The 15,753-nt window shown below is 41.0% G+C and overlaps 1 protein-coding gene across 1 annotated transcript; it reads left to right on the top strand.

The window, feature by feature from the left end:
- The first annotated feature begins 2,396 nt into the window (after nt 1–2,396).
- Nucleotides 2,397–15,512, top strand: mef2b (myocyte enhancer factor 2b). Its single transcript, XM_047343133.1, has 9 exons — nt 2,397–2,604; nt 6,861–6,941; nt 8,276–8,479; nt 8,712–8,840; nt 9,054–9,243; nt 10,876–11,024; nt 11,248–11,356; nt 11,882–11,984; nt 12,748–15,512. The coding sequence occupies exons 2-9, from the start codon at nt 6,888–6,890 to the stop codon at nt 13,058–13,060; spliced, it is 1,251 nt and encodes a 416-aa protein (XP_047199089.1). The 5' UTR covers nt 2,397–2,604; nt 6,861–6,887; the 3' UTR covers nt 13,061–15,512.
- The last annotated feature ends 241 nt before the right edge of the window (nt 15,513–15,753 follow it).

The raw sequence follows: 15,753 nt of genomic DNA, 5'->3' as shown, positions 1-15,753 counted from the left end.
TCGGTAGGGCCATGTGTCTTTACATAACAAACAAAAAAGTCTCTTGGATAGATATGCTAGACAAAACAGGAAGCCCGCCATTTTGGCTTTAGTGGCCATTTTGGCCATTTTAGACATTTTTACTTACATTTTTACTTTATTTTACGAACTTGTCGTAGGGCTTTCATCAGATCAACTTCATATTGAGATGAGTGTCATCTCAACAAGATGGAGATATAAAGTACCTCAGTATATAGGATTTCATAACACGGTGTGACCGTGGCATGGAATCTTGATGATTCGCCAAGAAAGAAGGATTTATTATAACTCCTCTCTGCATTGTTCTATCAGCCTCAAACCTCATTCACACATTCACAGTCCCGCCCTGATCAGATCCATGTGTCAATATTCACTCATCATTACAGCGCCACCTGCTGGCAACAGGAAGTGACATGTTTTATACTTTGATGAACTGCTCCTGGCTGCTTTACAATATGCAGCTCAAAAGAGCTCAGTCAAGTCATAGGACCATGGTCAGAATTGTGACATTTCCTCAAACCGTGTAAACATTGAGGTGCGGCGAAGGTTCATCCTTCGCCAAAGGAGACAATGTTGTCATAACTCCACTGTGCATTGTCCTATCACCACCAAAATTCTGTCTCATGATCAGAGTCCAAGCCTGAACAGCTTCATGTGTCAATATTTTCTCAGCGTCATAGCGCCACCTACTGATTCGCAATGAGACAGGAAGTACTTTGTAAATCCATTCTGCATTATCCAACCGGCCCCCAAATTCTGACCTATGCTCAAAATCCTGACCTGAACAGCTCCATATATTAATATTAGTGCAGAGTCATAGCGCCACCTACTGATCAGTGTGAAAATGAAGTTGTTGTAACATTGTCCAATCGACTTAAAATTGCTCACGCTACATCAGAGCCCCTACTTGAACAGATCTATTAGTCTGTATGTAATAATAGTGATGGCGCCACCTACTGGCAACAGGAAGTAAGCTTTGTTTTACAACTATTATTCGATTTACATACAATTTTCACCGTGTGATCTGCAATTGATACCGTGGACCGTAATGCGCAATTAGCAGGCAAGGATCGACGTCTCGTGACAGACGCAGGAAGTGAAGCGTTTATCCTTCCCGCAGTGCGCAAAACGCATGCAACGCGGAGCCGTGTGCCTGCTCGCCGATCGCTCTCTCCACCAACAGCAACAGGTCCCGAGTTGCGTGTGCTCGGGCCCGTTAAGTGCTACAACGTAGCCCTAGTTGTTATTATTCTCTGATTTTGTGTTTGTGAGTTTCATATTGTCTGTTGTAAAGCACTTTGTTACTTGAATTGAAAAGTGCTGCACAAATAAAGTTGTTATTATTATTTTCATTATTTCATGTAGACGTTGTTCATGAGCAAAAAAACATTATGGCTTTACACACATCAGTTCAAGGGAAATTAATTAACAGCTTATAACAGTTACAAAGATGCAATGTGGCATTATTCTAATAACTGTGATGGCCTATAGTCATTCACCTGGTGAACAAGGCATTACAGGAAGAAAAAAAAACACCCATCTGTCATGTGAATTATTGAATTTATCTATTTTGGATCACTTTTAGTATTTTTAAAGAAATTACACTTTTAGCTCAACAGCTCTGTATTGTGTTGTTGTTTTAGTGTGGTTTTAACTGGACGGTGTTTAACCCTCATTATAGTTGTTTTGTATTGTATTGAAGCGAGGACATTAATGAGAAGCGCTGGTTCTCAGAACGTGAAGCGGGATCCTTCAATGAAGTCCATTAGGGGGGCTTTAGGCGGTCTCCATTTAAGGAATAGTTCACCCAAAAATTCACCTCTATGCTGATGGAGGGGTGGGTGACGTGTTTGAGTCCACAAAACCCTTTTGGGACACTTAGGCTTTAAACATGGTGCGAGTGAAGCCGTTTCAGGACAAATTTAAATGTCGGGGCTTACGGACACTTGATGACACCACAGGAGCAGCATGGAGGCATTTTATTTATTTTTTCTGTAGTTTTTTTTCTGTTTGTAGCCTTGGTCTTCAGTTACTTCAACTGTATTGGATTTGGTTGGATTACCCCTGAATCTCCCAAAGTGTTTTGTGGACTCAAACACTTCACCCACCACTGCACCGGCATAGTGGGGAGTAGATAATAAGTTTTTGGTTGAACTATCCCTTTAAAATAATTTCTGTCCGTCATAATAAAATAAAGTGATTCAGTAGAAGTGGAGTAACTTCTGCAGTGAACTTGCTGACGGCCTGTTCGGGGGTGGGGGGGTGGGGGGTGTTCGGATGGAGGCTGGGAGTTGGAGGAGTGTGTCCAATGGCAGCGCTCGGGGGGCGGGCTGTGCAGACAGGGGGGAGGCGGGCCTTCGCAGCCAGCTGTTAGAGAGCAGCTCCCCTCAACCATCCGCTTACTACTACTGCTGCTGCATCAGGTGAATATCTGTCCATCAGCCCGGGACTCGCTCTCCTCCACACACACACATCTATGTCTCCTCTTTCTTCATCACTCGCTCCCTCGCCTGTTTGACCGATCGCTTAGGGCGTTGATCTCGGAAACCCAGAAGGAAACAGAGAAGGAGAAGATCGAGGGAGCAGGTGAGAGAAGATGCTCTGATTTTCATTTTCAGTGTTTCTGTGTTAATATCTGTGGTTTGTGAATGTAAATGAGTTTCCTGGGTGTTCGGATCCACGAGCCAGCAGCTGTGGGAGCACTACCTGTTGCAGTGGTATTGACAGCCGCCTATGGATCGGGCTATATTAGACAGGGATGCTTGGCAACTCGTGGCCAGACAGGCTATTCTTACACGCTCTGTTTTGGATGACGTCGGCAATTTGTTTGGCCTAATTCTCTGCCAACATTTTATGTATTTATGCTGTTTTTAGTTTTAGCTCGCTGTTCGACTGCAGCTCCAACTGTTCCACGTTTATCCTTTGAGATAGATATACTATCTATCTAATACTTATTAGATAGATAGATAGATAGATAGATAGATAGATAGATAGATAGATAGATAGATAGATAGATAGATAGATAGATAGATAGATAGTTATTAGATAGATAGTTATTAGATAGATAGTTGATAGATAGATAGTTATTAGATAGATAGTTGATAGATAGATAGTTATTCGATAGATAGTTGATAGATAGATAGTTATTCGATAGATAGTTGATAGATAGATAGATAGTTGATAGACAGACAGACAGACAGATAGATAGATAGATAGATAGATAGATAGATAGATAGATAGTTATTAGATAGATAGACAGACAGACAGACAGACAGACAGACAGACAGACAGACAGACAGACAGATAGATAGACAGATAGATAGATAGATAGTTGATAGATAGGTAGATAGTTATTAGATAGATAGATAGACAGACAGACAGATAGATAGATAGACAGACAGACAGACAGACAGACAGACAGACAGACAGACAGACAGACAGACAGACAGACAGATAGATAGATAGATAGATAGATAGAATATAGATTGAATATTCCCCCTAATTTCACTGCTCAGACATTAAATGAGACCGTTGGTTCAAGATGAAACTTTTTTTCAGCCAGTTTAACAACCGCCACCAAAATAAGTGTCCGTCCGTCAGCTGTCACAAAGGTGTGTCTCCATTGTGAGTCCGCCAGATCTCGAGAGCAACTTTATACAAAGGCATTTTTTTCTCTATTCGTGGACAGATCAGATGTTCAGCTTGTCCATGCCTGCGTGTTCTAATGCTATTCTGGCTCTATCAAAAAATATCGAGGCAATTCAATTATCTCCTGTTAAAATTAGACAAATATTTCCTCACCATTTCACTGCGAAGGCCCGGCGAGCACATGAACCGCGTGACCCCTGAAGATGTAACACACACACACACACACACACACACACATAGACATGCATTTATCCATCCATCCTGAATAGGGCAACTTGTCCTTTGACATAAACGTGACATTATTTAAGTTAACATGTTCGCTGTTTGAAGAAACCTCGCCATGGCCTGAAGTGAGCAGAGAGATAAATCTTGAAGGAATAATCCGCAGCACAATTGTTTTTCTCCTCTTAAAATGCACGTCAGGTTTGTTTCTCACGGTTTATTTCAAAGTTATAATTTTCCATCAATCTTTTTCGACTTGAGTTTTGGATGAGTAATGTCTTGGTTCATGCAAATGTGGTTCACATCTTCTATTTTTGGAGGCAGCTATGGGTCTGGTTTCATATTTTACACATATGGCGTTTGACTAAAATGAATCAAACAGTGAAAACGAGGGCTGCTGGTTTGGAGTCCTGCGTAATGCAACAGTCACAGAAGGGGCAACTGTGATTTGAGTTTACATTCAACCCATGAATGAATGAAAGGTATGTCAAATAATATATATCACAGCAACAGCAGCCTTTGGATAATTCTGATATGTCGTTTTTTTGGATTGTGATTAAATGAATGCACTTTCCCACGTCAGAATAAGCTGTATGCTTCTTTGGCTAATGTGCATTCACTTGTTTACCATGTTTCTGAAACATCTCATGCTCTGAATGACTCATGGAAAGAAAACCACCAAAGCAGAACCCCCAATACTCTACGAATGCCCTACTTCTTTCCCCCCCTTATCATTCATGCATGTACAGTTCACTGCAGTGAGAAAAGCCATCTAGTGCAATCTATTCACCAGAGTTGTCACAACAACCGATCAAACCCGGTGTAATTGTTTGTTGTTGATAAGACGGAGGCTCCCTGGGTATATGTCAGAGAGCAGGGCTGCAGGTGCCTGCCGTGTGTCTGCACTCAGGTTTTTCCACTGTCTGGCCTCTGGGAGGGTCTGTGACAAACGTGCTGTCTTTCCCCATAGAAGCGTCAAGACTCAGGGGCAAGTGTGTGTGTGTGTGTGAGTGTGTACGTGTAATTATTGCCCTATTACAGACACACAGTGACTCTGTTTTGCATTCATATCTTTTCATAGGACTTCAGGGACTAGTTGACGACATTTAGAGTTTTAAAAAGATATCTGCCTTTCCTTTCTTTCCACCTCTTGTCAGCATTGAGGATTTCAGGAGTTGATCGTAGCGATGAAAGGTCACAAACAGAGGCTGGTCTCAAGCTCTGGAACTTTCACGGACATGAAATGACAGTTGTTGTTTTGGGAAAACATCTAGAATTAGCTGAGGTGTGAGGCACTGCCAGTCTTCTGCTGCTCGTGTCGGCGTTCGGGCCCTCGACTAACCATCTAAACCACATAGAGTTCAGTCGCAAACCTGTTCGCTGTTGGACTGGAGGTAATGTTATATTTAACCAGATAAGTCGTGTGTTCTAGAGATATCCGTTCCTTGTTCATATCTGAGACTAGAGGAACTTTCTGAGATAAAGATCTTTCTGGCCTTGTTTAGAACACATACGTCCCACTTCCCTCTCCTCTCACCATCAACATGCCTTGATGCGAGGTTGAATTGTCGTACTTCTGTACCAGCGCTGCTGTGAGATCAGAGCTTTGTGGTAGTCGAGTTGATAAATAGACGGATGGATTATAAAACGAGAGCCATTTGTCCGCAGTGTTTTTGTGTGTGTTTTACCACAGAGGTAACGGCGGTGATGAGCATGTCGGCAGCTGTAAGTTGTTGAGGTGTGTCATATCTCTGCATATATATCACAGGACTTTATAAGGTAATAATGACGGCGAAGAGGTGGATTCCTGCAGAAATGCCCCACATGCCTGTGTGCCAAGCTTACGTTGAGGGGCGCCGGGCACTCCGGGGGTCGTGGGAACACGCACGCCATATCCGCTCAGCCACCATCAGGAGGGACAGGGAACTAAATATAGAGAAGTCACATATGCGGAGAGTATTGAGGGGAAAAACCAGTGAAAAGTCCTTTGGGGGCTTTGGAGACGTACTGGTCAGGTCAGCGGAGTCAGATCACCACTTCATGTCCGACATTGAGTGTAAAATGCAGATAACTCCTACATAGGGAAATTCAGTTTGAGTTTGTGCTGTACGGTGTTGCAGCCGTCTTTTCATGGCTGTCTCCCATGATGCAAAGAGTGAATAAAAAAATCCCCACGCTGCTCCAGTGTGCAGCTCTATATGGTTCTATAGGGGCAGGGGCGGGAGCGGGGTTTTCTAGACCAAGAAAAACAGATAAACAGCGGGTGTGACTTTCAAAAATGGACATTCTCAGACTAACCACAATCCATCCACATCTCTGCCTTCTGCCCCTCCGAATCCAAAACCTGCTTCTTTTTTTTCCCTTTCCCCTGACCTGGCCGCTCATGAGAGAGGAGTGGGTGGCTTTTAGCTTCGGCCATCTTTCAAAAACACACCGTTTTCCTGCGACTGTTTGGTTTCAGCGATTGCCTGCTGAACCTTTAAAAGGAGCTGCCAACTGTATTTTTAACCCTGTCTCTCGGGGCCACGCGGTGCAGCCGAGCACTGCTGCTGTGGGCCCGGGGGTAACCCAGACTGTGGGGGTGTTAGACTGCGTGGACTGCTGGTCCTGCGAGGGCCGCTCTAACTTTAGACTGCATCGCCTCATGGTGGTAAAAATAAACACCCTACTCTTACCGAGGGGGAAGGGAGACGAGTCACAACCAAATGGATGACATTTTCCCACCATAATTATATGAGCGTGAAGATATTGAACATTAAAGCTGCCACTGAAAAAACTTTGATCCAGTAACCAAACATCTAGTGCCCACCGAAAGTGTTTGTCACCCACCTTTTGTTTGTCTTGAACTAGAGATCGTTGTAAATATTAATGTTTAATGTCGTGTTTCTTAAATTCTCGCTGGAGCAGCATTAATGCCAGTAACACAAACATTGTGTACTGATACGATAACATTGTTGTGTTTTCTGTCACAGGTGTCAGAGTTACAGACGACAGAAAGAATGGGACGAAAGAAAATACAGATTTCTCGTATTCTGGACCAGAGGAATAGACAGGTGGGTGTTGGTTTATACTTTATATAATAATTTTAAACACATGTTTGATATTAAGTATATAAAGTGACATTTGTACAGAGCTAACACATTCAGTGATCACAAGGGAATAAATTAATCAATTAGTTTATGATCAGTAAATTATTTAGCAACTGTTCTGACCAAATATACATTTTTATACATGAGGATTTGCTGCTTTTCTCTCTTCTATATTACTGAAACTCTTCTGGTTTTAGATTCTTGCTTGTGAACAACAAGACATTTGAAGATCACCTCGTGCTCTGGAGAACTGTACACTACCTGATTGATTTTGACAGTTCTGTTCTGACATTTTATAGATTTTAAGATTAAGTAGTATGAGTAGTGTAGTGACATACTGCAAGTTCTGAGATGCATTAGTCAGAACAGCAGCATACTGTTCGTGGAAATGTGCAGTGGAGCAGGGATCACGCTGCGGATGTAAATAGATAGAGTTGGTTTTCTGCATTGTGAAGCAGAGACATAGCTCCTGTGGATGGAACGATACAGTTAAACTGCGTGAAGAAAAATCACATTATGGCATCTAGAATGTGAGGTATAGTAAGATCATGTTTTTTTAACTTAGCTTGTTTTCTCACTTTGTTGACTGCTAAACTTACATTATGAAAGTTGGAGCTGTATTTTGCCCAAAAGGACAACAACCCCCCTGCTGTAAATTAAAAAAATCTGGATCAGTGTAGACAACAATAAATATATATTAAATCATATTCAGGGTTCTGGCGAATACAGTTTGTTTCTTGTATCTGATATTTGTGACTGAATGTGTTTTGTTAGTGATAAGCTTTGTTTTGTTTTCGAAGTTTTTCCTTATCTGGATCAGGGGTTTGAGGGTAGACTGTGTGGTTTGTTGCACATACTGTAAAACTTTCAGTGACAAACTTTCATTTTATCTCTCTCTCTATATATATAGAGAGAGAGAGATAAAATATCTCTATATATATACTGTCAATATTTATTGACAGTTATATATTTATATTTAACTGTCAACACTGTTTGTATCTGAATGTGAGGGGGGTTTGAAAGCGACATCTTAGTAAACATTGTCAATTTTTATCGGTCAATATATCTGTATCCAATTTTTTTTTATAGTCAAGATTATAATATTTTTGCCTCTGTAAATTCTGCCACAACACAATTTGGATTCAAATAGAATTATCCCAATCAACCTATTCATGCAGCAATAATGAGGAAAATATTATTTGTCTTTTCCTAAACCTGACTTTAGATTTCAGACTTCAGCAGTAATCAGCTAAAGTTAAAGGTGAGACTCAATCCTCAGTGTGTTTTTGGTGTGACAGGTGACCTTCACCAAGCGTAAGTTCGGTCTGATGAAGAAGGCGTACGAGCTGAGCGTGCTGTGTGACTGTGAGATCGCCCTCATCATCTTCAACAGCACCAACCGCCTGTTCCAGTACGCCAGCACAGACATGGACAAGGTGCTGCTCAAGTACACGGAGTACAGCGAGCCGCACGAGAGCCGCACCAACACAGACATACTGGAGGTACTCTACAGGCTGCTATTAAAGGAAATAAAGCAGAATGTATGAAGATAACAGAATGGATTTTCTAAAAGGAAGCATAGTCATGAAATCAAATGGCAACTTTTAGAAAAAATGAATGTATATAGTCTTATATTTTGGAATAAACCCCTCATATCTCAGTCTTACTTTTCTGAACCTTCCTGCATTCACTCTGCATATTTTCCTAATTTGTGCACTTTCTGTTCTGCATCAGACTCTGCGCAGGAAGGGCCTCGGTCTTGACAACGCAGAGCTGGAACCTGAGGAGAGCGCGCAGGTGGCTGCAGAAAAATATCCTCTCAGCGAAGGCATGGATCTCTCTGTGGCACGCCAGCGCTTCTACGTCAGTCCACACACACACTTCTACGCATTCACCACATTGTACACAAGCATGAGCACACAGACAACCGAAGAGCACTTAGTTGACCTAAGTTAAAACTTAAGCCTTAAATAATTTCCTGATTATTTCAGTGGTTAAGACACTTTTTCTCCATAAATGTACCCGACTTGCTCACACCTCTCATGCTGCTATGCTGTTGCTTTTCTTCTACTCCAGGCTCCTTCACTGCTCTCACCCGAGGCCCAGTTCCTGGTGTCTGCAGGCTGCGAGAACGGCTTCCCCAACTGCTCTGCAGCCAGCGTGGCGTCCCACAGACCCCCTGGATTTAAATCTGTCAGCTCCAGACCCGGCTCTGCCAGCCCTGCTGCGTCACACGCACACACCGCGTTCATGTCTCCACACTCCGGTGAGTGTAACTCGGCTGATCCTGCGAAACACTGGGAATCATTTCATTTATAAAGTGTAGTATTTGCAGAACGTACAGGAATATGTGCAAAAGCATGTTGATGCTGAAGAGATGGTATCACTGTATATGGCCAATCAACTAGTGGCCCGGGAAACAGCTCTTTGTGATGTTTTCTCTGGCCTGCCTGCAGAGAATGCTTATTCTTAATTATACAATATGTAATTAAGTTCAGTGTATATGAAGGAACAGTGGTATTAAATCATACCAGGGGCACCGAATGTGGGCTTTTACGGCCCCTGCACCCCAGTAGCTGGTTACTTCTTCCCACTGGCTTGTTACTCATATCCTTGTGGATGGAAAGAGCTGTCTGAGCTCCTTCAGTATAGAGCCGTTAAGTCTCAATGGCTCAATGGATACAGTTCTACTATTCATCTTGAGTTCTGCATTTGTGGCTATAGAAAACGACCTCATGTTGTTATCTTGGCTGGACCGTTTACACGTCTGTGTCTTTAATCGTAGCAGGCTGCTGGTGGAAATGATAATGATGCATACAAACGTGAATTAAAAGGGATGTATTTCAATATTCCATGTAGAAATATATTTACTAACGTGAGAGTTAGTTGTAGCTGACACATATTCTATGTGGTCCATGAACCCTCAGTCCTGTCAGTGTCATAAACAGCACTGTCTATAACAAAGACTCAACACAACATCTATAACTGAATTCATTCAGTGATTGAATGTAGTTTTATACTCATTCATAATACCAATGTTTAACATCTTAGTTACTCTGGGTCAATAAAACTGTTTCATTGCAAAATGTAATTAAAATAAATCTGACAGTGACCAAGTGATTACTCCCATTAAATCTATACTGTGCTGAATGGAAAATTGCTCTTTAATTCAATGACATTAAGGGAATTAGCAACTCATAGTTGTTCTTTTTACAAATGAATATTCCAAATTGGTACCGTGTGTTTGAAATATTGAGCAATGAACATTTTTCTACCCTAAAATAGCTAAGTGTGAAAATCCATCCACGCTCTTGTGGCCTTCCTGCTTAATAATCTTGCTATAAAATTCACATGTACTGCCAACCTCGTGCAGCTGGCTGTGAACTCACAGGAAGTGTGTGTGTGTGTGTGTGTGTGTGTGTGTGTGTGTGCGTGTGTGCGTACACTAATCCACACATGGTGTGTTTAGTGAAACTGGCCCTTCACCACTGTAACAGTGGCTGTAACCAGTTTTGTGGTTTCTGTACAGAACGTATCACACCTGTCATGTCAGCCTCTTCTTCTGTGTCCAACTATTTTAACAAACTATGATGTTATTGAAAATCGATGATTTCAAATATATGAATAATATGTTTCTAATAATTGACACTGTTTAGGATAAATTCCAGATGGTTTCTGTCATTTTCAGCAGTGCATAACACTATATTAAAATTTGATCATGAACTTATAAGTGATGGCGGCCCGTTGTCCTATAAAGATCTCGTATCAGCTTAATAGAGGAAGTTTATTTTCACAGAGGGAAGGTGAAGAAAGAAGTAAATTATTCCTCTGTGAGCGAAACAAGCTCACATCTCTTTCACTTCCTGCTCATTTTTTCTTTTTCTCTTTCTCTGCCTAGGTATCGGCTACTCCGTGTTGTCCCATGGCAACCTGAATCGAGCTCTGGACATGAAGAGCCCTCCGTCTCTGAGCCTGGGCGGCGACAACCTGCGGGGGGACGCTGCTAATCAGGCCATGGGCGCCACACGTGTTAACCACAACTCTGCTGTAAGTGGCTGTTATGATTCAGTGTGATCAAATAGGTGTCAGGGACATCTGACACATTCTGTACGCAGCAGTGCTCCTGAACCAACTCACGCTGATTGACAAGCAGTTTTCGCAGTTTTTTCTCACTCACTCACACCTTTCATAGTTGTAATATTCATATGTTTTATATAGTCTACTGTGTGTACAGTGATGTGTGATCAGTTTCTCTTTGCCTGTCCATCAGAGGGGTCTCCTGTACCAGGGTCTGCACACTGGCAGCTCCATGATGGCCATGGGCAAGCTGGGCCACAGTTTGGGAGGCTACAGCCTTCCCTCCCCTGGAACGCCCCCTGGTACTTCTTCAGATGAAAATAAACTGTGAAGGAGATGTTTGACATTTTAGGAATCTGTCTCGGGAACAATTACAAAGTTAGATCAAAAGATTGATATCACTCTCCTGTCTGTGTGGCAAAACTGAAGCTGCTGCTGGCAGCCAGTTAGCGTAGCTTAGCATAAAGATTGGAAACAAGGAGAGATTTCAGCTCTGTGCAAAGGAAGCAAAATCCACCCGTAAAGCACATGAAGTAAAAACGTATATCCAGCCACCCAGGCGAACCGTAGGCTACGCTAAACTAGGATCATCTAATTGGCTGATGATACTAGCTTCATATTTAGAGTAAAGTACAGGCATGAGAGTGGTATTGGTATTTTTTTTTAACATTTATTTCAGGTGAAGCTTATATATCCATTTATTTGAGGATGCTGGTTTGTGAAATACATATATATATATATATATATATATATATACTAAAAATGTATTTTGTTTCCTTTTTTAAATACTATAATTTATATTCCTGTTGTCCTTCCTCTGTTTCCAGAGTACAGCCAGCCTGGTTTTTATCACTCTGTTAGTCTACAGCGAGGAGCAGTGAACCCCTGGCAAACAGTTCAGCTGCCTCAGGAGCACCATATAAGTCCAGGGTCAGTATATCAACATGTAATGTGGGGCTGCTGTGTGGGTCAATTATAGAATATAGAATGTTTTCTTTTTCACTGTTGCTGTTCAACATTTCGAACAATTAGATCTTCATTAGTTACAAAACAGCACTGACCACGTTACATGTGTTACATATCTCAAAATGATAGCTTTGTACAGTTTGTGTATTCTGCAAACAATCAAGTAATGATCGACCACAATTGTCGATAACTGGAATGTAAACAATATGATAAACAGAACAAAAAAACGGAAAAGAAAAAAAGAAAATGTATTAAAAAAAATCAGTAAAGATTGAATAAATAATTAAATAAAAGCTAATGTATATGTAGAAAAATCATAATAATATATATATGTAATATATACATAAAAAGTAAATATACACTTGAAATAAAAACTGTAGTTTACCACCATTTTGGTGTGTGTGTATTTTTTTGTGGGATTTTAGAATTTCCAACTCTGGTAGGGTTATGTTCTCTGGATTTTAGGGTAGTTTTGTTACATTGAATCATACGTTCATGTATGTTCTTCAGTTGAATTTGGGGAACCACTGGTTTTATATCATTTATTGGTGTTAATATATAAGAATTAGAAATGTCCTGTTGAAACTGGCAAGTCAATTCCAAACGGCACAGTTACGAATTGTAATCTAGTTGCACCTGACACATAAAGCGTATTTGGAGAACTGTGACGTTTGTTCAAAGTTTTTCTCTTTCTCACTTCTCTTGTCTTTCCTCTTGCTGTTTCCAGGATGTCCAGCGGAGGGTGCTCCTTCCCTTCTCAGTGTTGCTCCTCAGCCTCCCCGCATCTGCCCTCCCTGACCCTGAGCATCAAATCTGAGCGCAGCTCTCCTGAGCACAGGTCCTCGCCCACCTCCCCTCCTCTGCACCACCTCAGACAGCATTCTCCAATCAGCGACCTGGGCTCAGCCTGCCATAGCCCTCCAGAAACCCAGGCGGCCAATGAGACGAAGGAGTATCCCAAAGCTGGCTTCCCACAGGATGAGAAGGAAGGAGGGCAGCCGCTCAGGCATTTAGAGATGAGTGACGGCTGGCAGAGATAGCTGAGTGCTGCAGTCCACTGTAAGCACCACATGTCCCATTCACACAGCTTTCCTCCAATCACACACACACGCACACACACGCACACACACGCACACACACGCACACACAGAAGAGGTCGAGGTGGGGTTGATTCGTCCCCATCATCCCAGAGAGGAACACCTTTCTTTGTCTCATCACACAGAGCTGGACTCTCCCTGGGCAAATTATTTCTCTGCATCACTCGATTGATCCCGTGAGGAGACAGATAAAAACAGACATTTTGCTTTTTGTTTGGTTAGTATATACGTTTCCTGTGAGGAGATAATGTGAATCAAAAGGAAATACATTCGGAAACGTGTTTGTCTTGTTCTGTGACTTTATTGAAGTTAGTCACAGCAGCACAGTGGGACCAACTGAATTTCTCTAAAACGTGTGGACGTATATTTTGGGCTTTCAAAGCAGCCTCCGGTGTTTGAGGTTTGGCGTGTTAATTGGTAAATAGCTGTAAAATTACACTCTACACTGTCTTGGTATAAATGTTAGAATGAAAAGCAGATGGGAGCTGGAGAAGACTCTTTACACCAGCCAGAAGAAGCAATGTCTCTACAGTACAATCTGTTTTAGCCTTTAGCCCCAAACCAGCAACATGGCCTCCCCACATTAAAAAAAAGTTACACATTAAAAATCAATGGAGCCTTGGCCTTGTTTGAAATGATGAAATGAGCCTGAACATCTTAAAGGAGAGTAGCATATTATTTTTCAGGTTTTAGTCACTGTAATTGGTCCCGGCCGTGAAAAGATTCCTTAAGAAGACATTTCTAATTTAAGAAATGACAAAATCCGTTCATTCAGCACAATGATTCATTCTCAAATTCAGCTAGTATGAGACTCTAATGGCCACTCAAACCAAATTAGGTTTTTTTTAAATATAAATTTCCCTATAGGCAGTGTTAGTTACAGGGGAGGTTCAGTTTATTTGATATCTCTCACACAATTAAGTTCTTTACAATCAAAGAGTCAAAGAATCAAGAGAGTTTTGCACAAAAGATCTATTAAATAGATTTAATACATTTTATACAAAACTAGAACTCACTCACTAAATTCACGAGACCTAGATTTTTATTTGGAGCTGAACTAAATTGCACCTTTTCCTCATCGAGATCCATTAATTGTTTTCGGAGAAATCAATGAAAATGTGGTAAAACGTCCTCTCTCATGATGTTAAAGAAAGTGAAAAAGAAAATTCGCTGGATCCGCCCCCCCTGACCCAGATCAAAACTTAATGGGTTCTTCTCTGACCCACACCACATTCTTCCACCAAGTCCTGTCCAGTAGCATTTGCCTAATGCTGCTAAGTAACACAAACAAACACAGATGAAAACATAACCTCCTTGTAGCGGAGGTAATGAGGACTGATGAGTTTCTGTGGCGTAACATTAAGAACATTTAAAGTGACCTGCATCAATGTACACATGGACATGTTTGGGGGGGAAAAAAGTGAACTGACCCTTTAAAAATATGGGCATCAGTGGATCTCAGGAAAGTTTAAGATATCGTTTCTTTCCATGTTTGTGCATAAGACTATAGTGGTGGATGAGCTAAATTACAGTTTATATTATTCTTACAAATAATTATAGTTTCATCCTTTAAATCTAATAATATAATATATAACTCAATACTAAGATTTACGACAATCTGCTTTAAATAAAGACCAAAGTGTTTGAATACAGTCCCCATGCATCACAATCAAATACCGCAACACCCAAAGATGTATGTATTTATCTATAGCAGGTCTATTAAATAATATAACAATACAATCAATTCCTCTTTCTGAAGGGCTTAGCTTAGTGTGTATTGATATTTAGAAATATATGAGACGCTGTGTAATGAATGAGTCCAATTCATTATTCAGAGGATATTTCTTTAAAAAAACACAAATTATGTTTTGTTTTTTTTACATATAACTTTACTTTGCACTGTGTTTTTGTGCACTGGATATCTGAGTGTTGTTTTTTTTGGCATATTCAACTTTTGTCCTGCAAATGGTAGATATGCAGTACTTACAGAGTTTGGATTGGAGTTACGCTTACTGTCCACAAGGGGTCATCTTCTAAATTGCAGAGCAGCCTTAACTATTGGTGATAAATGATCTAATGAATATCTGCGATTGATAAGTAGTGGTTCACCCTGAAGACGTTTTACAAACGCGTCATGGCAAACTCTGCAGACTCTGTGAAGCGGCTGGTGGACGACTTCAAGTTCAAGTGCTGCTGTGGAGTTCGCTTTTCTTTCCTTTTTAAAAATGCAGTTATGTGGTTTATTATCAGCATGAAAAAGCAATTTTATCAGTATTCTGATGTTTTGGATTTTGTTTTTCATATTCGCTGAACGCTTCACTAGCAGAACAGAGACAGTTTTTTTTATTTGACATTTGTGGTGATTTCTTTTAAATAAAAAATGGTTTGATTTGTATGTTTGCTTGGCTGTTTTTTTTTTTTTACTGCTACAAAGGACGTGTACTTTATTTGATTTCTTTTGAAGGAAAAATGGGATTCTGTTCTTTTTCTTCATGAACATCCAGTACAAAGACAGATAAAATGCCTTCTGTTGTGTAGCTATCAAGCTTTCATGTGTCCATTTGTTTAGTCTTATTCACCTCGGTTCCCGTCTTTTGAACGCGCACACATTTCCTCATTATCGTGTCTGGCCCCTG

This window comes from Hippoglossus stenolepis, chromosome 14, assembly GCF_022539355.2.
Source record: "Hippoglossus stenolepis isolate QCI-W04-F060 chromosome 14, HSTE1.2, whole genome shotgun sequence".
NCBI lineage: Eukaryota > Metazoa > Chordata > Actinopteri > Pleuronectiformes > Pleuronectidae > Hippoglossus > Hippoglossus stenolepis.
Note: the sequence above shows the minus strand (reverse complement) of the source record. Positions and strands in the feature narration are given on the sequence as shown.

Excerpts from the sequence above, each read along its gene's own strand:
- mef2b (XM_047343133.1), top strand. The coding sequence starts at position 6,888 with ATGGGACGAAAGAAAATACAGATTTCTCGTATTCTGGACCAGAGGAAT. Across the intron at positions 6,942-8,275 it reads TGGACCAGAGGAATAGACAG|GTGACCTTCACCAAGCGTAA; the intron begins GTGGGTGTTGGT and ends TTGGTGTGACAG. Across the intron at positions 11,985-12,747 it reads GAGCACCATATAAGTCCAGG|GATGTCCAGCGGAGGGTGCT; the intron begins GTCAGTATATCA and ends TGCTGTTTCCAG.